Below are 25,203 nucleotides of genomic sequence, written 5' to 3' on the forward strand. Positions count from 1 at the left end.
AGGAAGCCGGGGCGTGACTGCAAGAGTCCAGTCACACTCCTCAAACTCGGCCCAGTGAGACTGAGCAGTAGCATAACTCATGAGAAACGCAGAATGATCTACATAGAAAGCTGATGAGGAAGGGCCCGGGTTACATGATGCGTGGAATGATGATGTCATCAACGACTACAAGGTCCAGGTTTGTGAAGGCGCCCTCTCAGGTCTCACCTTTGAAGTAGACCACGTTCCTGCTGACTTGTGTCCTCTTCCGCAGGTGGGCTCAGTGGTGGCCGTGGGCTGGATCCGCTCCCGCAAAGCTGTGGACTGGCACCTCTTCCGGAACATATTCGTGGCCTGGTTCGTGACCGTCCCCGTGGCTGGCTTATTCAGTGCTGCTATCATGGCGCTCCTCGTGTATGGAATCCTTCCATACGTGTGATTTTGTTTCCCTCCAGTCGGCAAATGGCCATAGGGATAGTCTAGCGTGGGAATGCGCATTCGCACCTCCCGACCCTACTCCCTTTGACACACACACGCCCCTCCCACATACCTTCCAGATGGCGTCATGCCATTCACTGCTTACCCTGGCCGCAGACGTCCGTCTCCCAGAGCTACCCTAACTACTGTACATAGCAGCATACATCAGCCTGATGGCGTGAGGGCACACTGTGGTGCGGTTACTTACATGAAATACACACTGTGTACCTTGCATAGGTAGCATCTGTTGCAAACAGACTCAGAGAGCGCACAGGATTGCCCAGGACGCAACATTCTGTTAACTGTATATAATGGCTTCAGTGCTGGCGAGTGGAGATTTGAAAGTCCCTTTTTAAACACACTGTAATATAAGTGATGCAGTATACTTAATGCAAACCTGGGCAAGTTCTCAGGCCCGCACGGGATTGCATAATGCTGGGACAGGTGTTCGCACGTGCTTTCTCTGAGTGTGTTCATGAGCTGTGTATGAATTACTGTGTAATGTACCACAACTGCTTTTTGTAAATATTGAAACTGTAATTTTAATGGTATGCTTCCCTGACACTTTTTTGATTGGAGAATTTTGGATAGTACCAAAGAAATAGGGATAACTTGCCAGTATTCTATCTTCATGTTGTTTGTTTCCCTTCCCACCGGCCACCGCGGTGAAGCTGGTGCTCCACCCAGGCTAGTTGGCAGCTCAGCCCTAGCAGCGTGTGTGGTTGGAAACACCAGCCACCTACCAGCAAGAGCCACACCGCTGCCACACCAGATCCTGAGGTGGGCTCATTCAGTGGCTTTCACGGTCACCAGCGTGGATAACATACAGCAATGGGGGTGTATATTTAAACACTACATACATATCAAGTCCAGTTCCAGTGTCCCTCCCTGTTCTGTCTGCCCTGTGGCCTGAAAAGCAGAATTCATGTCACAAACATTTTGATGGACTTGGATGCTGCCAAACTCAGGGCTGAGTGGGAAGTATTGGGAAGGACGCTGGGCTTGGGGATCTTCGAGGCCTTTACTATGTAGAACATGCGTGGTTCTCCTGTAGAGCAGTTCTCTTCTGCAGCAGGAGAGTCAGTATGACTAAAACGTTAAGAGCCTGAAACCATGGAAATGCTGCTAATATTTTTATATTGACATACATTTTCACGGTACTTCATTGTAATTTTTTCATTAATCAACCATATTAAATTTATAATAAAAAAGTACCCCTCAAAAGTTTCCTTCTCTAGTCTTTTCTTTCAGGGTTTCCACAAAAATAAGAACTATACAATTTGACCATGTGTAGTTTTCAAATGCTTTCTGTTTACCTTTCCCCTACATCTTCCTATTCTTCCGTGTCTGTGCAGAACCAACACACAAAACCAGCAAAGGAAAGAATGCCGGCACACCCGTCTCGGGCATCCCGTGAGCACATTCATCCTCCCCATTATGATGGAACTGCTCTGAGATGTGTGTGAGCAGGGCAGTGGGAAGGGGAAGGCGGCATCCCTGTGAAGGAGCTCACCTGCTTGGAGGCTCATTCTGCAGGCGCTCCCTGCGGACCTGCTCTCTTCTCAGGCTGAAGCTCAGGGTGAAGCCCCACTCGTTCTGCTCGGTGGCAGCAGTGGCACCAGTGGCACCTAAGCGCAGGAGGGGTGAGAGACGAGAAGCACCAGCCAGGTGTGCCGCTTTCATTGTCCGCTGCCAAACCTGAAGCCCTCTCCTTTTAAAATGGCACCTTGCTTTCTGCCTTTGATGAGGTCTCAGGAAACGCAGTCTCCTCTCAGATTTGTCAGTCAGAAAGCAACAGCCCATGTGGAAGCAAGCACTGTCCAGGCCAGCCAACCTGTGGTCCTGCCCCAGAAGGGCCATCTCAGCATCCTCACTCAGCCCTAGCAGGCAAACCACAGCCGCTGAATGGCAGTAAGTGAAGAGGAAGGGCAGAGGGGGAGGCCAGAAGCCTCACCCAGGAATTCTGCCCCGGGTCTGTTATCTGGTATCTGCTTTGTATGCCACCCCAGGAGAGGAGGGAAAAGCCATTTCAACAGACTCCAACTTTGAGCCTTTATCCAAGGAGAGGTTCCTGTGTGTGATGAGGGACAGTCTGGCCACACATAGTTTGGGGATGTGATCTCACCCTGCAGAAAGTGTTGCCATGTCCCCAAGCAAAGAAATGCTGAGTCTCCCAGACAAAGGAACTCCTCAGTCCCCGACAGCTTTGTGTGTGGTCAGACAAACTTCCCATGCAAAGGAACGCTGCCGGGAGATACGAAAGCCATACTCGGGGGAAGAGCACCAGGCTTATGAGTCTTTTTCTTACCTTCCTGAGAGCCCTTGGAAGGATCCAAACCAGGGCTTCTCAAGACTGTGAGTCTCGACTCCTTGGGGTCAAACAACCCTTTCACAGGGGTTGCCCAAGACTACCGGAAAACACATCATTATTATTCATAACAAAGTTACAATTATGAGGCAGCAACAAAAATAACTTTATGGTTGGGGTCACTACAACATGAGGATCCTAATTAAAGAGTTGCAGCATTAGGAAGGCTGAGAACTGCTGCTCTAAACACATTTATATTCTTTCTCAACAGGTATTTTTTTTTCTAGACAGGGTTTCTCAGTATAGCTTTGACTATCCTGGAACTCACTCTGTAGACCAGGCTGACCTCGAACTCACAAAGACACACCTGCCTCTGCCTCTCAAGTGCCAGGATTAAAGGTGTGCACTGCCTCCACCACCTGGCTCAACAGCTAATTTTTTTTTAAGATTTATTGTTTATACAGCCTACTGCCTGCACATGTGTCTGCATGCCAAAAGAGGGCACCAGATCTCATTATAGATGGTTGTGAGCCACCATGTGGTTGCTGGGAATTGAACTCAGGACCTTTAGAAGAACAGCCAGTGCTCTTAACCTCTGAGCCATCTCTCCAGCCTTCAACAGGTCATTTTTAAGTAAGTCCTGCCCATCTCCTCTTCTTAACCTACAGAGTTCTCTGGCAACAGAAGACATAGTAAAATCCATCCCATAAACTGGGTGTGTGACTACATCCTGCACACTTGAAGCCAGCACTCAGGAAGCCAAGGCAGGCAGAGCTCTGTAGGTTGGGCCAGCACGAGGCCAAATGAGGGAACCACCACAGCTGCCCTTCCTTAGGATTTTAAAAAGCGTGTGAAATATGGATGTGTCAGTGCTGTTAAGGGAAACTTGCTCCAGGTCAAAAGAAGAGAACTGAGCTCCACTTCAGATCTGCCCCTATTAGACCATCACACGCTGTTGCCACCTCCTGCAAAAGCTGATCAAGTTGAGCCAGTCAGTCACCTGTCCAAGAGGACACCCTCGGGAAAGCTGACTTTCTGGAAGACTTCTGGGAGGGGGGGGGGTAAGAAAAATGGCCCCTATAGATGCATGGGAGTGGCACTATTGAGAGGTATGGCCTTGTTGGAGTGGGTAGGCTTTGAGGTTTCAAAAGCTCATACTAGGCCCAGTGTCACTCTCTGGCTGCTCTTCCAGAGGTTCCAAGTTCAATTCCCAGCAACTACATGGTGGGGCACAACCATCTATAATGGGATCGGAGGCCCTCTTCTGGCGTGTAGGCACACAGGCAGAACACTGTGTACATAATAAATAATTGTAAACAAAAATTTAGTGAGAGCCAGGCAAGGTAGCTGTTAGCCTGGTCTATAAGAGCGACTGCCAGGACGGTCAGCACTGCAGAGACCCTGTTCTGTTTTGTTTTGAAGTAGCCTGCTGTGACAGTGGCATGGTAGCACACGGGAGGCAGAGGGAGGCTAGCCTGGTCTACACAGACGCCCCAAGCCAACCAAAGGTACACAGTGAGACTCTGTTTCAAAAAAATAAAAATAATTTAAACTCAGAAAGGTCAAGGTCTGCACAGAAGACCTGGGAATAAGGCTATCCATATGTTTAAGAACATGGAAAGAAGTACAAGAAGAAAAGGAAGGTTCTTTAAGTCTCTTCAAAGGAAGCACTTGAGAGTGAGTCAATGGTTCTCAACCTGTGGGGCATGGGGTCAAACAACCCTTTCACAGAAGTTACATATCAGATATCCTGACTATCTGATATTTACATTATGATTCATAGCAATGAGCATAACTTACGGTTGGGGTCATTACCGCATGAGGGACTGTGTATAAGCCACAGCCTTGGGAAGGCTGAGAAGCACTAACGCTCTAAGTAATGTGTTTCAGACACGACCCAGAGGACCAAGAGTTCTTGTTGGGGACTAAACCTGCTTAAACAGCAAAAGGAATTTTGTCTAATAGGATGGAGAATTTGTCTTTCCCTATTTTCCATGTCTTAACCAAACCCTAAACTCAGAAATTTCTAAGTACACAGAGTAGGAGAAGGGGTGAGGTCCCAGAAAATGGATCAAATGAAGGCGGAGCTGGGACTAGGAAAGCAGGTTATCTTTGTTGCACCACAGCGGCACCTAGCGGTGTCAAGTTTAATTGTAATTACAACATCTCTTGCAATCACTTTGCAAAATGCTAATTCTGTCACAGTTCAGAGTTGCACGCAATGACAGGAATTGTGTCTTTGATGATCACAAGGGACTACAGTTGCTTTCAGAAACCCTCTTTACCGAGAAGCCAAACCAAATAAAGGCTGGTTTTGGTTTTCCTTTACCCTAGCATCCAGGACTATCAAGTGCCAAGTCATCAATGACTGGGCCACTGAAGGTTTCAGAAAGACAAGGGCCTTTGGGGACCAGGAAGCTTCAGAAAGAAAAACGCAAGGCTATTCTCATCCGAGCAGGAGCTCTGGGGAAAAGCTAACCAGTGGCTGGGTGAGATCAGACAAGTTCACAACGGCAGAAATCTGGCTCACACTCCTAGCACTAGATAGATGTGGAAGGCAAGGATTCAGTTTGGGAAATGGTAGCTCTAGGTGCACCAGGGCAGGAGAGACTGCTCTACCTGGGATGACTCTCCTGGCTCTTCTTTCTGGACTACAGGACTCTAAGATGGTCAGTTATCACTGTAAGGTTTAAATGGGTCACGACAAATCAAGTGGCCGGCAAGGCAGCAAGCAGTACATGAGCCTATGTGTATCCTGTCTAAAACGTTGATGAAGCCACAACTCGATAAAGTCCCCGAATAAAGGCTGAATCTAAACTTCCCACAGCCGTATTTGGATTACCTTAATGTGGCTCCCTGGCTCTGCAGATCAGTAATTTAAAGGCAACAACATAAAGGAAAATTACAAATACGTAGAGACTGCCTTCTTGACTAATTGAGATGAACACAACCAACTTCGACAGATAAAAGATCTAAGAAATAACCAAGGGGTACAGCACATTCGCTCTTCCTGCAAGCTGAATGCTGTTCCAGCCCTGTCATTTCCCTTACACTCTCATCTATACTGGTTGGAAGAATTACCTTGCGAAGCAATCTGAAGACTCCCTGGGACAATCTCACTCCCACACATCCCATCCACTCGCGCCACCCATGCTGCACGTGGACATTCTGATACAGGATTAGCTACTGCCATCAGCTGTTCAGGTTTTACCGTCTTTACTATTTCTCTCTTACAATGGTGGCTCAGTTCACTAAGACAATATTCAAGAAAATAAAATTTTGTATGATTGCTATTGCAGGTATTGTCTAGGCTTAGTGGTCTATTACTACCTTATTAGCCAAAACTTGGGTAAAGACTGTTGTCTGGCAGCTTTAGGAGACTTTGTAAGTGGTAAGTACTATCTTACATTGGAGTTTTTCAAAGAACAAATATGCCTAGTTATTTTAAGACAACCCAAATAGAAACAGCAAGAAATATAATGGATTCTTTAGAATATAAATGACCAGTAAACGTGAAAACAGCCCTTCTCACTGGTCTCTGGGGAAGCATAAATCAAAAGAAGATACAAGCTTTCACCTACTAAACAGTTAAACATTTGAAAGTATGGCAACAGTGTTAATGTGTATGTGAGGGAATGGACAAGCATCAGATAGAAATATAAATTGATACCAAACCTATGAAGGGCAAATTTGTGCTACCTATCAAATCCCCGTGCCCTGCAATGCATGTCCCTCCTAGAAATCTTATAGAATATGCTATTCAACTCAACAGCCACTGCTACCTGTAATCAAATTAAACAAATTAAATTTCAAAGTCAGTTGCTTAGGTGTCCTTACACTAAAGATGCCATATATAGCTACGATATATATCAAACACGCCTGGGGGTGGGGTTGGAGTAAGAATGGCCCTCACAGGCTCATGTTTGAAAATGTGGTCCCCAGCTTCTCAGACTGTGTGGGGAGGATTAGGAGGGGTCGGGAGGGGTGGGCTTTGAGAGTTCAAATTGCCAGTATGTCTCTCTGCTTCCTACTTGCGAGATGTGCTCTCGGCTGCCACCATGCCTCTGTTCAAACACCATCCTGACCCTTTCAAACATAAGCTTTCTTTTATGAGTTGCCTTCCTCAGCGTTTTGTCACAACAATAGAAAAGAAACTACAACAGTAAATAAATTTTTGAAGTTAATTTTTAAAAAGAAAAAATCATCATAAAAAATGAAGTGCACTCCAGGAGGAGAGAGGTCTTTAGCCTCGTGTAAACGGACAGCTGTGAGGGCTCCAGGATGCTAATAGCTGCAGGGATACACATCACACTGCTTGCAGTACTGAAGGGGGAAGTGAAGAATGGCAAGTTCTACTGTCAATCTAACTGAAAGCGGACTGCAACTACTGTAACTGGCTCATATTACTTCCATATAAAAAGAAAGGTGTTCTGCTCACAGAAAGATGATGTCCATAAGCCCTAGGAGTATTACGTCTACCTATATCTTTTCTACACTGTAACTCCTTCTTCAGTTGTATTATTACACCTAGTACTCAAAAAAAACAAAAAAAAAAACTTTTTTTTTTTTTTCCGAAGGCCTGGAAGAGTCAGAACTACACCCTTCCCCCTGCAGTCTTCCCTTCCCTACCTCTCCTCTTTCCACACTGTGCCCTCAGCAGCTTCAGGACACTTTGACATGATACAACAGGAAGCTAGTTCCTCAACAGCTGTCCTTCTCCACTGCAGAACAAAAAACTACCACCTCATCCTTCAGGGGCAGAGTGAGAGAGAACTAGAGTTGGAGTGAGCAGTAAAAACACGCATGTTTTAGACACACAGCTTTAGACGTGATCAAGCACTACTAATAAATCAGATGAACAATTATGCTCCAAATGTGATGGGTTTATTTTACTCTGATGCAAAACCAAAGATTTCACTACAGCAGAGACTGCTACAACAAAAGGTCGTGGAAAAGTGGAGTGGGACATGCAGGACACGATGTACAAACCGGGAGTCAGATCACTTCCTTCAACAGGACACTACGCTGTTGCTGAGGAACATACTTAAATTAACTCTGCAGAACTCAACTGAAATGTGGCACAAACATGAAAATCTCCAGGCATGCCTTCAAGGACCTCCCGTAGGATGGATCTGTAATCTCTAGACTTCAGTGTAGGAAGGATTACAATTCTTTGGAAGAATATAAAGTTCACACTTTTGAAATTTCACAGAATTTTAAGGCCAAAACATAGTGGGTTTATTTCTCTTCATTTCCAGGGACAAATGATGCTCTACTCAAATCACATTAAGCTTCCAGTTCAAATCCCAATCCCACCTTGTGACCTCCTGCATTGAAGTTCTTTCCATCTATTAAAGCTGACAGAGTCAATTTGACTCCTAGAGAGAAAAAAACAAAAACAAAAACAAAACATAATTACTTGTGGCCAGTATCACACCAAGACCTAAGTTTGCTAGGAATAACAGATCTAAGTCCATGGCACTGAGTCCAGGGAGGCTGTACTGCACAGACACAGCTGTCTGGTCTGCTGTGTGTGAGTATGAGGAACTACTTGGAGTTCCACATTAAGAAAACTGAGGGACAAGCCAAATGTAACCCACAGGGACTATTTAAGCGGGTCCACAGACTATTCTCGCTGTCTTTCTGTCCTGACCACCCACTAACTAATTCTTTTTACATACCTGCTCGGAGGGTCTGCGTATAACCCAGTCCAATTAAACTGGCATTGTTTACTTTGGCCTAAGATTAAGAGATGAAAATAGAAGCAGTTAGAAAATAACACTACAACATGTCAGCACAATGCAACTACTTCATGCACAATGTCTCTAAAGCACTGAGGGTAATCTAGAATTGCTAAAACTGAAAAAAAAAGCTCACTCTTTTAAGAAGTCAACAGGACTGGTAGGAATTGTGGGTAATGAGAATGTATTCTTTAAAGTTCTTGAACAGATTTTCAAGCACACTGAATTACCAAGCATCCCTAGGTACTGAATTTCTTTGTTGTTGTTTTGAGACACTCATTACACAGCCAGGACTATCCTGGAAGCCAGTATGTAGAAGAAGCTGACTCTGAAATCAGAGGTCTACTAGCCTCCCAAGGCCTGGGATTAAAGGTGTGCAGCACCACACCCGGCCTGTACTGAATTCTTTGAAATACCAGTTTACAACCTGACAGTGATTCAACATGTACTCAGGTGTCATAAAACCATATCTGGATTCACATTTTAACACGGCTGCTTACTGTGACCCTCACCTAGTTTCTGGGTTGACTGCAAAATGGATGAGGATATCAATTTTCACCACACAGAACAGTTATGAGAATTACACGGGATAAGATCTGTAAAGCCTTATACATAGGAGCTCAATTTCTGTTAGTATTAATGAAAATAAGTAACAGTAGTAAGAATAGTAATCTACTCCCATGAATTTAAAAGTAAGGAATATACCAAGGCCAAGATCAGCAATAGCCAACAGGGGAGAAATTAGGACTAGAACCCACATTCTTGCCTTAGACATAACGACCTTTTCACTAACTGAGTGGTCATGAGGCTAACAGAGAACATGCAAATTGTCAGGGGACTACAGCACTCATTAACAGCTGGGATGCACATTCTTACAGACAGAGAAGTTCTACAATCCAGCTTATATTTAGCAGCGATGCCAAAGCGAGTGTTGTTGCTGCCAGCTGTCCACGCCAGGTTTATTGATGTCTCGATCTTCTCATTAACTTTCTGGTAGATAGAGCCTCCAAACTCAGTACCGTCATTCCTGTTCTCACGGTGGAAAAAATAAAGTTTGATTATCAAACAAGAAATTAAACCAACCTACGAAATATCTAAGAGCATGATTAAAGCAGCACCTGATTCATTTACTTGACTCTTCTACACAATAGATTTCTGAAGACACAATTCAACTATGCTCAAAGACAGACACCTCAGGTAAAGGTAATCTATAGGTATGTTTCAGAGAATTTAGAAAATATAACCTAAAAGTCTCTTTTTCATAGGATCTAGGTCCTCTCTTTGAGGAGGTAAAAATATAGGAATAAAGACACTAGCTTTTACTTACTACACAGCCAGAGAGAGAAAACACTTTCGATAAAATCCTCAGGAGACACTGCTCCAGATACAAACCATGGCTCTTTGAAGTATACCATGGTTTTCCAACAACAGCGTTTTAAGACCACTGTCGGTTTCCTAGTAAAGTGTTGTAGTACCACTGTCTATACCAGAGTGCCCGGTGAGGAGCAAAACCTCCGAAACACACAGCTCATTCCTGCCTTTCATCCCAGCAACTGGAAGGTACAGGCAAGAGGACAAGAAGTTCAAGAACAGCCCAGGCTACATAGTAGCCTGAGGTCAGCCTGATCTATATGAGATCTTAAAACACCAAAAACTAAACATAAGTAAAAGTTGAGGCTGTTTCAGCCAACACTAAAATCCAGGATTACTTTGAGATCCCCACTGTAGTAAGAATTCTGGAATTTTGGTTTCTTTAAAAACATAAAAAATATTATAATATTTTATAATATTATAATATAATATTATAATATTATGTTTTCATTTTAATCCCAGATGTGGGGATATGGCACTGCTTCAGATTGTCCACAGCAGCTGACTGATTTGCCTCATGCTCTAGCAGAGGAGTGGTTGGCCCGCTACGGATGGTTTGTATGGCTGTGTGACCTTTGGAATTCTGGAAACTTTACAGAAGGTATATAAACGCTAAAACCCTGATTGGGGGTGGGGGGGCGGGAGGTGCTGGTTGTTCAGGAGAGTTGGTTGCAGTTTGTTAGAAACAAGAGGAAAGAAATTAGACTCAGAGACCTCTATCTCTTTCTGTCTGTCTGACCTCTACTCTTCTTTCTCTCCTATCTAGTGATAGGGGTAAAACAGGGAGCATACGGTTGGGAAAAAGCAGAACCCACAGTCACTAAAGCCAGATACATCCTGTTATCTCTAAAAGCAATAGAGGCAGTAACTAGGTTCTGACCGAGACACATGAAAATCTCCACACAGAATCACCAGACAAGTTCCAGGACACGCAGACAATTTGGTGATTATTCTTAGTGTTCCACACATCTGCTTCCAGATACAGTCAAAATAAGCAAAAAGTAACAGTGCTGTGGGTTGTCTCTACTCAGTGGTTCTTTTACAGATGCTAAAATATCCCAAAGGCTGGGGTCAAAGGTGACACCAGTAACAAACAGCAGCAAAGCTCAGTATATGAACTTCCGGAAGGCACTGCTGACTATGAAAATATACAGCAAAGCTGGGTGGTGGTGGCACACACCTTTAATCCCAACACTTTGGGAGGCAGAAGCAGGCAGAGCTCTGTGAGTTCGAGGCCAGCCTGGTCTACAAAGCCAGTCCAGGACTGCCAAGGCTACACAGAGAAACCCTGTCTCAAACAAAACAAAACAAAAATGTTATAGATAGATAAGATACATAGATAGACAGACAGCAGGACTGGTATCCAGCAGTTACCAGCACTTTCAACTGTTTACCATCTTATCAACAGCCTTTCCCGGGAATTGTACGAGCACTGCAATCGGAATAGCCTGTGACACTCACACATGGGTATGCAGCTGGAAGTCTGCAGCCTTGTAGCCAAGGGCAAAGTTGTTCTGGGACAGTTTGGACTTGGCCGTGTCAAAGCTCATCTGATATCCGGCCAGCCAGCCTTCAAAGGCCAGCACAGCCCAGCCGTAGATGGTAGGACCAGAGAAATCTATGTCCACGCTACTGCCCAGGCTGAAGCAATCCCGTTTGTAGGACGCCTTTAACTTCCCGCTCTTCTTTCTGTAAAACAAATGGTACAATGAAATGATGTGAATCTACTCTCTCCACTAATGCACAAAGACCCTCTCCAAAGGGAAAATGGCTACAGACAACTCAGCTCTCTACAAATACAACTGTTAGGATTAAACTATATGTTAATGGTTAACGTTATGGGGGCACATGCCTTTAATCCTGGCACTGGGGAGATAGAGACAGGTGGATGGATCTCTGTGAGTTCCAGGAGAGCCAGGGCTACACAGAAAAACTCTGTTCAAAACACAAACAAACAAACAAAACAAAAAAAGAAATGCATGTCATTTGATATAAAGTACTTTACTATAAATTTCATAAAGACATAAATCAACAGATACACTTGATAAATTATTTTGATGTTCTGTTGCACAGTAGTTATTACACATAAAGTACTATATATTCCAAAACCTGCAAGTTTTAAATTTGCTTCAACTCAAAAAAATGATAAAAGTTTAAGACAAATACACTTACCCTATTTGATTACAATGTATACAGACATTCAAATACTACATATTACCCCACAGATATATACAATTTTGTCAAAAAATGCAAAATCTTTGATATGTCAGTACCAGTTAATAATCTGAAGATATGTATGTGTATATATATTATACACACATACACATATATACAGATGAGAAATAAACTATCTTCAAATATTTTCAAGTGCTACAAAAGTACATCAAAACAAAGTAACCTATTAGTAGAAATACACATTTTCTTGTTTCTTTTAGCTGGCCTGGAACCCGAGATCTGCCTGCCTGTCTCCAGAATGCTGGGACTAGAGGCATACACCAACACATCTGGATGAAATATACTTTTAATAGCAATGCTGAATATTCAGAATTAGTTCTGCATACAAGTCTTGGAGAATACTTGTTCTAAAAATAATTAAAGCATGTGCCAGGAAGGACAGACCCATTGTTACACCGGGAGGACTTGCAAGGTCCAGAAAGTGTGATGGCAGCACCACTCACCCTGGTCCCTTACAATCAGTAGATCACACTCTTGCCATACCCACCAGTCTTTAGAATAGATATAACTATGGCCTCAGACCCTTCAATTCCTAAGCTAGAGAGATATGCCTCTGTTTAATCTTTTTTTTTAAACTGAAAATTTTATGTTGCCTTGAGGATCTCTTCCTTTAAACACACACACACATTCTAGCATTGCTAAAACAACCTCCAAGTTTCTCCCTGTCCCTACAGAAAAAAATGGGTTTGGATAATTACCCTGTGTTTGGTACAAATATGGTATCAAGAGTCAGTTTCAACCCGTCAGCCAACTGTAAAACAAAAAATTTTCAATTAACAATTTTCAATTCTTTAACTCAAAAAGCCAGTTCTAAAACTTCCTCACACTTCCTTTTTAATAACAAAGTCATTAAAGAAAGCCAGACAGTAAGTTATATAATAAATTACCTCCCCCATCTTTTCTTTATTTCTAAGACAGGGTCTCTCTGTGTAGCCTGGCTGTGCTGGAACTCCCACTATAGACCAGGCTGGCCTTGAACTCAGATCCACTTGCCTCCCACACAGCACATCCTACCCCCAGAGCTGGGATTACAGGCACACACCAGCATTCCTCCTCTTCTGGCTGTTACTTCCTATATTTTTTCATCTCCTTAACTGCCGTCCCCTCAAACATAGCCCCTAACCATGGCTCTCTCATCAAAATATAAATTAAACTGGTTATGGTGGCATGACCCTATAATCCAAACTACTCAAAAAGCTGAGGCACACAATCTTAAGCTCAAAAAGTTTGCAGCCAGCCTGAATGACATCTCAAAATTTTAAAAACATTAAAATGTACAGGCCAATCCTAATACATTAAATAACCTAAATTACTGTGGAAAAATAATTACTTCACAGTAATAAAATAATCTTGTTCTCTTGAAATGACTAAAGATAACCTGACCAGCCAACGTCTTTAGCTGTACCTCTTTGTATGTGCTAATACACACAGATGTACCTTGAAAACTCATGGTGGCACACCCTTGAAATTCCTGGACTTGGAAGGTATAGGCAGGAAAATTGGGAGTTCAAGGTCAACCTCAGCTACAAGCAAAGTTTAGAGCCAGCCGGGACTACAAGTTTGGATCCATTCTCCAAAAGAAAAATATAGTGCCCTGTACACAGTAGGTGTCTGACAAAAAAAAAAAAAAAAAAAAAAAAAAGCTGATTGTTTTTCTCCCTAAAAACATTAAAAAATGTAGGCACATTTCTGTGTAGCTAATTTTGCAAAGATTCCAAAAGTAAACTAAATTACTGAAGAGTCTGTTCTACTCAGGAGAGGATCAACTGTGCAACACAATTAACTAATCAAAACAAAGATGCAATGTCGTGTTCTAGAAATGTTAAAGACACACCGAGAAAATAAATAAAAAAAGGCTACACAAAGAAAATATGGTAGAAGACATTTTAACATCCTACTCAGATTATATCTGGAGTTTATTCAATTTTTTGAAGATTTGTTTTTATTATTTTAATCATGTGTATTTGTATGTGCTTGTGTGTTGTGTAGGTGCTCATGGGGTCCAGAGGTATTAGATGCACTGGAGCTGGACTTCCCTGTGGTTGTGAGCCGCCTGACAGAGGCGCTGACTTGGACCCAGGTCCTCTGCAAGAGCAGTATGTGCTCTTAACAGCACAGCCGTCTCTCTAGCCCGTTATGCTCATTACTTGGTGTGACTCACTAACCTACAATAACTTCTAGTGCTTTTTCTTACCTTATTCTCCCAAGAGATCTCTGTCCCAAGAGTATTGTCTGTATTCCATTTTTGGGTGAAGGTGAGCCCATAGTTACAGATCTTGTATTTGGTCTCTAGGTTGCCTGATGCTTTCCCTGTGTCAGTATAAGCATGACCTGAAGTAGAAAATTCCTGGTGAACAAGAAAAATTATTTTTAAATGATCTCACCAAACAGAAACCATTCATCAGAAAACAGTGTTCAATGCATCATAAACCAATACACCTTACTTTTTAAATAACCCTAGGCTTCAAAATACCTCCTGCTTTCTGTCTGTCTCTAACCAGGTTGAGAACTGTCCATGACTCCTCCCTTCTTATTGGCATTTATTATTCCAAATATTCTCTTTTTTATTGGGCACACTAAATTCTTAACTTTAAAAGAAAATGATCTCTGCTAGAAATAAGTTCCTTTATTAAAAAGACAAAAATACTGAATAGTGAAGAATTTCACTTTCATGGCCTATTAATTCTCTCTAATACTTGTCAGATAGTAAATTTAGAGGTGACTAAAACCTATAAACACTACCTCCCACACTTTCTACTTAGTTTAGTATTTTGTGACTTGGGGTAAGGGAAGTGTGTGGGTGGTAGTGTGGGGTGGAGCTGGGGGTGAGGCGGGGGTGGGGTGTGCTGGGAATGGAACCCAAGGCCCTGTCCACAGCTGTCGCTGAACTATATATCCTCAGCCTATTGCTGTATTTATTTTTATGTGTATGTATGAGTGACTACTTGTCTGTATGTGCACTGTGTGCATAAATGGTGCCCTAAGACCACACAGGGATGGGATCCACTGGAACTAGAGTTACAGACAGTTGTGAACTGCACGAGGGTGCTGGAAACGAAAGCTGGGTCCTCTGCGAGTACAGCAAGTACTTCTAACTGCTGAGCCATCACTCCAGCCCCAAATGCTGTTTTTTTAAAGATGTATTTTTATGGGCTTGTGAAGTAGCTTAATAGTAAAGTGTTTGCCTAGTATGCTCAAGGCCCTGGGTTCCATCCCAGCACTACAAAAGAAAAAAACATTGTGATAAAATACATTTACGTGTGATCATTTTCACGCTTATGTTAGACATAGTGTTAAAGTACATTTACAGTGTTGTAAAATACGAATGCTTCAGCCACGAAGCTGTTTGTAAAACTTTTACCATAAACATTTTCAAGCAACATCAGAATTATCTACCCATTTTGACAATAAAACAAAACTTAAAAGGCCCTCTTTCCTTCTCCATCTGGCTTACCCTCTAAAGTACAATCACCATGACTGTCATTATGTGTATCTTCCTGTAGTGTCCTTTCCATCACATGACAATAAACAGTTAGGAAAAGACCTTCTTCTAGGGGAAGCAAACAGTCACTACCTGTCACTGACAATCTCTGACTGTCAAGAAACTTTCTGCCTGACCCTGCTCTCAGGAGCATTTCTGAAATCTGGCCAGCAGCAATGAATAGTTACCTTCTGAAGTAGTTCTGTTTCACTCTTTGCAACCTGAAACCTCTCTTTAGCCATAACTCAAGTTCTAGACAGACGACACCCCTAGACTGGAAAGCTACGATCTGTTTATTAACACTACACAGAAAGCTTCCAAATTGAAAATCACGCTGTCTACTCAGGGCAAGGCCTTAAGAAAAATAATACAGCATAAGCCATGTGTAACAGCTCAGGTTAATCCCTTAATGTGAAAACTGTTTGCTTTCAATAATAAATCTGAATAGTGTAGTTTTTACATTTACTTTTCAAAAATGACAAATACAGCGAATGTAAATATTTGAGTTGTTCCATATCTTCTTCCTACCTCTTAGTCTGAAGATCGATATTATCGAGACGCTAAAGTAGCAGATACAAAATTCAGAGAAAAGGCTACAACTGTTGGAAGCTAAAATCCAGATATTGCCCCAATTTGGGTCTAATTTGACAATTAAGTCAAATACAAAAAAGTATAAAATCCACTTACAACATGAAAATGGCATCTTCAGATGCCACTTAATGCTAACAAGCAACACAGAGAAAGGTCACTGTAAAACAGAACCTGAGAACTGTACAACAAAGGATAAAAATTATCCTAAATTAATAGAGACAAAAGCAGCCATAGAGCAAGCACATAAAAAGGCTTTTTTCCTCACCATCTGGATGCACAAAGCCACCACAGCAGCATGGAAGAGAGAGAAAGGTAGAGTTGACTTTTCCAACACAACTGACTGTAACTTCTGAAAATTTTAATATACGTACAGTTTTCCTATTTCAACAGAACAGCCTTCTTAGTAAGGCAGGTCATACATTTATTCATTTATGATAGAGAAACCCAGAACAAGAGTGATGGGGACAAACCAGAGCTATGCAGAGTACAATGCAAAATATCATACAAATTGCACACACCTTTCATCCTTCTAATTAAACAATTATATTCATAAATAAAACTTGCATGGGTTTGAATAAGTAAGCACCAGCTAAAGACGTAGCCTGCAAAAATAAATCAGAAAATAAGGTGAATTAAAAGTTCACCTGGGTAAGAGTCAAAGTAGAGTTAGCATGCACAAGGGCCTGGGTACCCAGCACCGAAAAAGAATGAAGGAAAAAAAAAAAAAGGGAAAAGAAAAAAGAAAACAAAAGAAGAAAAGAAAAAGAAAAGAAATTTAACCCACCAGGCATAGTGGCAAAAGCCTACCATCCCAGTTACTTAAAAGGTTGAAGCAGGGGGATCGAAAGTTCAAGGCCTGTCCGGGATACAGGGTATGTTCAAGGCCAGCACTGGCAACTTAGTAAGACCCTGTCTCAAATGAAAAAGTAAAAGTAGGGCTGAGGGCTAGGGATGTAATGCACTGGTAGAGTGTTCTCCTTGCATGAAGAGGTCCTAAATGCAATGTCCAGTGCCACAAGAAAAAAGTTAATCTACTTGCTGAGATTTATTTAATGGCTGATTAATAATGTTTTGAAAACTATGTCAGCATCTTGACTTGCAATAAAAAAGACTGGAAGAAAATCAGTTAAAAAATCATAAAACCAAGCCAGGTGGTGGTGGCACAAACTGTTAACCTCAGCACTCAGGAGGCAGAGGCAGGCAGCTCTCTGTGAGTTCAAGGCTAGCCTGGTCTACAAAGCGAGCTCTGGGACAGCCAGGGCTCCATGGAAAGACCCTGTCTCGAAGAGCAAAAAACACAAATCAAAACCAAGCTGCTCTTCCAAAGAACGAGGGCTCGATTTCCAGCAGCCACAAGGTGATTCAGTGCTGTAACGCCAACACAAAGGGCTCTGACGGCGTCTTCTGAACTCTGCGGGCACTAGGCACACACATGATGCACAGACATCCATGCAGGCAAAATGCCCATACACACAAAATATATTAATTCACTTTTAAAAATATAAAACAATTTTGTATATACACATATAAAAATAAATTTCTATATTTTGCATAAATCAGTAATAAAAAGACAGATTAAAATGTATTTTTGTAAAACAGCATTAAAATTCTTATGGACCATTAAAATGGAAGTAGAGGTTTCAGTACTCATACATATTCATGAAAGTATAACAATACACATTCTGTATCATCTAGGAGTGAGATGCCTGATACTCTTACGAAACACAAAGAATCCCACCTCCAAATTCAACCTATCTTTCTACTGGCTTCACAGACCCAGAGAGTGAAGGAAGGACAAAGCCACAGGGTGGACAGCAGTATCAAGAACGTGCTGTTTTACGCAACAGGAAACAATTATTTTAAAACCAGTTAAGATGCTTTACCTATTAAAAATATACTAGGTACTCACCACTCCGCTACAAGACTTGGTTCTCAGATCTATTTTGACCATGCCAAACCCTAGAAACATTAAAAAACAAAATATATACAAAATTTAACTTTCACTCCAATTTTTTCAACTTAAAAAATATTCTATGCATCCCATATAGTGTAACCCCAGCACTCAGGGAGGCAGAGGCTGGCAGATCTCTGTAAGTTTGAGGCCAGCCTGGTCTACAAAGAGTCCAGGATAGCCAATGCTACACAGAGAAACCCTGCCTCAAAATACAAAAAAAAAAAAAAAAAAAAAGGCAGATACATCCCATATGGAAAATACATGGTAGTTACATAAGAATTCGAAAAGAAACTTAATTATAACAAAAGAAGTACAATTCTAAAGGTCCTAAAAGTGAATAAACTCATACTTCTAAAAAGTAAAAAGAAAAAAAATGCACTATTCTAAAGACTAAAATTACTCAAAAAAAAAATCTATGCTGTTGTGTGGGTAAGTATGTGCACACATAATTGTATGTTTGTGTGTGTGTGTGTATGCAAGGTAAAAATATAATGAGCATTTGTAGAAGAAAAAAAATCAATGTGTACAGCACAGAAAAATTAAAAACAAAGTTTTAAAACCTAAAAAATTTTCTACTTGTAATAAAGATAATATATTGCTAAAAATATGAGATTTCCACTTTCATTAAAAATTGGTATATTAGCCAAGCAAGGTAGCACATGCTTGTAATCCCATCACTCAGTAAGGCAGAGATAAGTAGATCTCTATGAGTTTGAGGCCAGCCTGGTTTACAAAGTGAGTCTAGGATAGCCAAGGCTACACAGATACCCTGTCTTGAAGGAAAAAAAAAAAAAAAAAGGATAAAAAAAATGGTATATTAAAAAGCATTACATGGGCTGGGAATGGCAGCACACACCCTAATCCCTGCACTCAGAGGCAAGTGGATCTCTGTGCATTTGAAGCCAGCATAGTCTAGATGGCAAGTTCCAGACCAGCCAGGGCTACACAGTAAGACCCTGTCTCAAGTAAAAACAAAAAAAGATTTTACAGAGAGAGGTAAGCAGCTTAATCATAACCAGAACTGGTAAAATGAAGCATAAATATTATAGGTGGGTTCTACGCCATGTTACAGATATTAGACGTTTGTGCATGTGTACATGTATAACAACTCTCTCAATGTTTGTGAAGGAGACTAAGGAATGAAAGACAAGAGGCTACTAACAGCCCTTAATACTTGTGATGCAGATTAATGGTCACTTACCCTTATTTTACTAACAAAAAGAGTATCTTACACACTTTACCAACTATTCCCCAGCCTACAAAGCAAAAGTTTTAAGGAACATGCAACTAAATCCTCAGAATTTATCACTAACTCTGACCCAACATAAAATTTACCATTGTATACTTACCATACCCTTTGTTAAAGACATCCTTGGCAGCCTTTCCTAGGTCGCAGTAAGTTGGTGTGTTACACATATCTTAAAAATAAATACAAAAGAGTAACCATTTAGTGTGTTTACTCCTAACTCTTCCGCTCTTTCATCCTGAAAGGACTTTTTCTTCCTTTGTATCACTGAAGCAAATTCCCTAATGTAATCAAAATTCAAAGTTGGAATTCTGCTCCTAAAACTAGAAAATAAGACAAGAGTCTCAAAAGCTTTGTTAAACAAAGTTTTATTTTTATGTGTGTGTGTGTGGTAAGTGTGCATTTGTACAGGCACACATGCATGTGTCTTATTCCTCAGGGGCCAGTCACCATTATTTTGAGGCAAGGCTTTTCACTGCGCTAGCTAGGCAGCCCAAGATCCTTCTGTTCCCACCTCCTCGAGGCTGGGATTACAGGTACACACCGTGCTTGACCTTTTCAAATGGGTTTTTGATCAAACTCAGATCCTCAGGGTTGTGTGCTTTACCAACTGAGCTATTCACCAGGCCACAATGGGAACATTTTAAGGAACTGTTAAAAAAAAAAAAAAGGAATTAAATGCTCAGGGTTGAGATGTGAGGGTGGTTCAATCCTAATACCACATCTCACAGGGAAAAAAAAAGTATACTGGTACATGCCCGTAATCTCAGCCCAGCTGCGCAAGCAGAATAGTAACAAGTTCAAGGCCAGTCTAGGCAGCTTAGAGAAACCCTATCTCAAAAAGGGGGTGGGGAGAAAGGTTTAAAACCTTTCGGGTTTTAATATTTTGCTACTCTGAAATTCAGTCCCTGAAATAAGACCTGATTGTTCAGGCCTGCAATCCTAGCTACTCAGGAGGCTAAAGCAGGATGATCAGAGGTGTAAGCTCATCCTGGACCACAGAGTAAGTTCAAGGCTGGCCTGGGAAACTTAAGTGAGACTGACTCAAAGACATGAATAAAAAGTTAAAGAGAACCAGGAATATCAGCAGTAGTAGAACTTTTGCCTAGCACACAGAGGCCCCCAGGTTCAATCCCCACACTACAGCCACAGCAAAGAAGCTTCACTGGGACTAGAGAGATAGCTCAACTGTTAAGAGCACTAGCTGCTCTTCCAAAGATTAGGGGTTCAAGTCACAGCATCTACATGGCGTCTCATATCATCTTTAACTCCAGTTCCTGGGAGTATGATGCCCTTTTCTGGTCTCTACAGATACTGCACACATGCAGTACAAGACATGCAGGCAGGCAAAATAACCATACATATAAAATTATAAAAAAAATTTAAGTAAAAATAAATTTTAAATACTTTGAAGCTAGATGTGGTGGCAAATGCCTTTACTCTCCGCACTCAGGAAGCAGAAGGCAGTGAGTTTGAGACCAGCCTTATCTACATAGACAGTTCCAAAATAAAAATTAAATAAGCTTAAAGAGACTGAACCAGGTATCTCAACAGACTAAAGCAGGAGGACTTCAAATCCAAGGCTAGTCTGGGCTACAAGATCCTAGCTCAAAAAATCAAACAAACAAAAACACCTACTAAGGCTGGAGTGGTGGCTCAGCAGTTAGGAGCATGTCAGGCAGCCCATAACCACCTGTAGAGTACCTCTAGAGTATCTGACACCCTCTCCTGCCTCTGCAAGCACCTGCACACAGCTGACAAACACACAACATAATAAACAAAAATATGGTTCAAACCTAAAAATGAAATGTGGTCTTCCAGAATATGGTCTTTCCCAAAGCTTTTCTTAAAATGCTATAATATTACTACTAAACAGAAAGAGAATAAAATTCATCTGTGTAAGTGTGAACTTTGAAATTAAAACCTAAACCCTGCCAGTAAGACCCTCATATTGAATTCTCAGTGAAAACATCCTCCCTAGACCTCTGCACTGCAGACCCCTTCAGCACTTTCTGCCTTTCTGTTAAAGACTCAAAAGCGAAGCCCAATCAATCACAGAACTACCTCAAATGAGTCCATTAGCGGGATTTTTAGAGACCAGAAAATTCCAGAGCACCAGTCAGCTTCTAGCATTCCCCCCTGGGGGCCACACACAGCCAAGGAGAGCTATGAATGTGACCCACTACCTACAAAAAAGGTAAAGTTATGAAAACACGAGCTTTGGGGCTGGTGAGGTGGAATTAAGGCACTAACTGTCAAGACTCATGAACTGAGTTCTGTCCCTGAAACCCACGTGGTGGAGAGAACCAATTCCCACAAGTTGTTCTCTCACCTTCACAGACAGGCAATGGCATGCACACAGCTGCCATACACATAAACACACTAATTCTCTAAGTTGAGGCTGGTAGGATGGCTCAATAAATGAAGGTACTTGCCACCAAATCTAACTACCTGATTCTGGTACCAGAACACACTTGGTGGATAAACCATCTTCCCCAAGTCATCCTCTGACCATCACACATGGGCAGAAGCAAAAGCATGAACATGCACAAACACACACTCACGAAACATATAAATGGATAAAAATAAATAAATAAAACATAGGCTAGGCATGGTGACCTGTGACTTCAATCCCAACACTCAGAAGGCAGAGGTAGACACAATCCTAAAGTCTGAAATAAGTCAGGGATGTTACTAGGTGAGAATGTGTATTGAAAAAACAGAACAAAGAAGCTTTTCATTTGTTGGTAACTTGACTGCATGGTTCTTGAGCATGACCTTTATAAATAACAAAGTTTTGAGCATGAATTTTGTAGATAAAGTTGAGTCACAAAATCAACAGGCTGAACACATCTGCAAGTTACAATCACTATACCTGAACTCTGGACACTTTGTAAATCATTTAAATAAACAGCCCATGTATTTATATTCAGTCAAACTCTTCATCTAAATTTCTGCTAGGCTTTTGCCTATAAATAAAAAGGGTCTTAGTTTATAGCCCAGGCTGGCCTCAAACTTACTGTGCAGGCAAAGCTGGCCCCTCAATGTATGACATTTCTGCCTCAGCTTCTGGAGAGCTAGGAGTATAGTCCTCTACCTCCATATTCAGCATGACTCATTTCCTAACTGGGAATTCATTTAAAAAATTTGTACCTGTCAAATACTCACACTATGATATAAAGAGGAAAGAGCATCAAACGTTGGGCAGAATGCAGGGAATCTTATGAAAGAAGGGGGAAATAGAAAGATCTGGAGGGGACAGGAGCTCCACAAGGAGAGCAACAGAACCAAAATATCTGGGCACAGGGGTCTTTTCTGAGACTGATATTCCAACCAAGGACCATTAATGGAGATAACCTAGAACTCCTGCTCAGATGTAGCACGTGGCAGCTCAGTCTCTAAGTGAGTTCCCTAGTAAGGAGAACTGTGTGTTTCTGATATGAAATCAGTGTCTGGCTCTTTGATCACCTCCCCCTGTGAGGGGAGCAGCTTTACCAAGCCTCAGAGGAAGACAACACAGCCAGTCCTGATGAAACCTGATAGGCTAGGGTCAGAGGCAAGGGGAGGAGGACCTCCCCTATCAGTGGACTTGGGGAGGGGCATGGGAGGAGATGAGGGAGAGAAGGTGGGCTTGGGAGAGAATGAGGGAGGGGCTACAGCTGGGATACGAAGTGAATAAACTGTAATTAATAAAAAAATAAATTTTAAAATTAAAAGAGGAAAGAGCATACCGAAAAATCATATATATGCTCAGGGCAGAAGAGATGGCTCAATGGGCAAAGTGTCTGTCACACAAGCATGAGGAACTGAGTATGAATCCCCAGGACCCACAAAGTACTGGAGTAGGAACAGAGCAGAGACAGGAGGAGCCCTAGAGCTCACTGGTCTGATGAGCTCTCAGTTCAGTGAGAAGATTCTTTCTCAAATAATAAAATAAAAAGCAACTGTGGAAGATACCCAACATCAAACACTGGATTCCACAGGCACACATATATGCGCACAAACATGTACCACATACACCACATAAACAAGTCCATACACACCCAAAAATTATAGAGGAAATGGGGTGGCATAAGGGTAAAAAGCACTTGTCTTACATAGATAAGGCCATGAGTTCTCTCAGAGGCATCAACTAAAAGGAAAAGTTAAGAGTCAAGGCAAATGGGTGGTATTGATGGTCTACACCAATTATAATAAAATTCTGCTCTACGTTACAGGGCTTAGAGTTCACTAATAGGGTGATTTCACAATTCCGGCAGTAATGTAAGGTTTTTTGTTTTTTGGTTTTTTTTTGTCATTATTCTAGGAGGGAGGTATAGAAATATGGGTCTTAAATATTCAGACAGAAGTGTTTAAAGTTTTTGGTTTTCACACCAATCAGGGAGAAAAGACGCTAAAATGGTTCTAACTACAAGCTTTTAGCGGTTTGATTTACTGTTTCTCCGAATGAACACTTTGCAAAAGCCAGTGGCTAACTGAAGTCGCTTATGGCAAAACTGTCCTTTACTCAGGCCCACGGTTCTGATGGGAAATGCACACTGCTGGTATGATCAAGCAAAAATCGAGAAAACACAAGACTCCATGTTACTCCAGAGTAAAACTACAACCTCACAATTCTATTAGCGTGTCAAAATAGATATGCACCATGCCCCGAGGCTGCATTACACCCAGAGAGGAAAACAAAAGGCACTAACTGGATAACAGAGCTTCTCTTTTGTTCCTTGTTTCTGCTTTTTAAGATGCACAAAGAGCATCCTCACTTGGGCCGTCAGGAGGGCAAGACGCGCGCGACAAGACACTGGACCCGGCAGAGGGGGAGGTGTGGGGGCAGGGTGGGGTGTAGGTTTGGGGTTCCAGAACTCGTCCTCGCTAGAAACCGCCCTCTTTCCAGCCTGGCCCCCGGCAGAACGCCGGTGCGCACGCCGGGCACGGCGGAAGGTCGTGGCCCAGGGCGACGACTCCCGCCCTCCGGCGGCCAGCAAGGACTGGGCAGCGGGGTCGCGTCGCCTGGCCCCAGGCCGGCGCCCATCAGATCCTCCTCCGCGGCCTCGGCTAGTCAGGCCGCCGGCCCTCCGCCCACCCGGCCCGGGGCAGCGGCCGCCTCACCTACAACCCGAGGGTGGGCCCGTCCCGCTCCACCAAGGCAACGCTGAAGGTCTTCTCGAACCAACGCCGTCTGCGCCTGCGCGACCTCGCTCCCCGCCGCGCCTGCGCGCCGGTCGCACCAGAGCGCGAGGGCGCGCGCTGCCGCGCCTCGGAGCCGGCGCGCAGCGGTCCGCCAACTGTCCGGCTCAGCGTGCGCGTGCGCAGGCGGCCCCGGCCAGCGGGTGACCGGCGGGGGTTGAGGAAGTGCGCGGACGGCCTTGAGAACCTTAGCGCTGCCCGGAGGCGCGGGTTCTCGCGAGAACGAGCCGAAGCCGTGACTACTGTCCCCTTGGAGGGGCGCGGGCGGGGCGCCAGCCGGGGAGCAGAGGGGTCCCTGTGGACGTGTGCTGCAAAGCGGCAGTGTCGCTCCCACACCCTGCCGTCCTCTGGTGGATGACTTGCAGATCTTTATGGGAGCTTCACCCCAGGTCAACTGTAAATTTTAAAGCGCGGTGTCTTCTCAGTTGTAAGGATGAGAAAAAACATAGGACCCCAGGGAATAGGCGACCTTGGCGTGGGGTCGATTCTAGAGCAGTGCATGTTAATTCAAAGAGGGGATGGAGCAAAGAGCTCTTCTTAGCAGAGAATGACCAAGATCAACGTAGGGGGAAAATTATGCAAGTAGAAAACCACCACTTGAGAGCCACCAAGGTGCCCTAACACTAAGGTATCCTA

The 25,203-nt window shown here is 42.8% G+C and overlaps 2 protein-coding genes across 6 annotated transcripts in view; one reads left to right on the top strand and one right to left on the bottom strand.

The window, feature by feature from the left end:
* Positions 1-1,680, top strand: part of Slc20a2 (solute carrier family 20 member 2) — an 88,793-nt gene extending 87,113 nt beyond the window's left edge. For all 5 annotated transcript variants that reach the window (XM_021650463.2, XM_060381460.1, XM_060381459.1 and 2 more), the window contains one exon: positions 254-1,680. In XM_021650463.2, the coding sequence (XP_021506138.2) occupies positions 254-418 (165 nt within the window). In that variant the 3' untranslated portion in view covers positions 419-1,680. The remainder of the gene's footprint in view (positions 1-253) is intronic.
* A 5,946-nt stretch (positions 1,681-7,626) lies between these two features.
* Vdac3 (voltage dependent anion channel 3) lies at positions 7,627-24,643 on the bottom strand. Its single transcript, XM_021650474.2, has 9 exons — positions 24,490-24,643; positions 19,487-19,555; positions 18,093-18,142; positions 14,306-14,458; positions 12,810-12,862; positions 11,338-11,565; positions 9,382-9,532; positions 8,446-8,503; positions 7,627-8,142 (listed from the first exon to the last, which is right to left on the bottom strand). The coding sequence occupies exons 2-9, from the start codon at positions 19,551-19,553 to the stop codon at positions 8,051-8,053; spliced, it is 852 nt and encodes a 283-aa protein (XP_021506149.1). The 5' UTR covers positions 19,554-19,555; positions 24,490-24,643; the 3' UTR covers positions 7,627-8,050.
* Between the last annotated feature and the right edge of the window lie 560 nt (positions 24,644-25,203).

Source organism: Meriones unguiculatus, chromosome 4, assembly GCF_030254825.1.
Source record: "Meriones unguiculatus strain TT.TT164.6M chromosome 4, Bangor_MerUng_6.1, whole genome shotgun sequence".
Classification (NCBI taxonomy): domain Eukaryota; kingdom Metazoa; phylum Chordata; class Mammalia; order Rodentia; family Muridae; genus Meriones; species Meriones unguiculatus.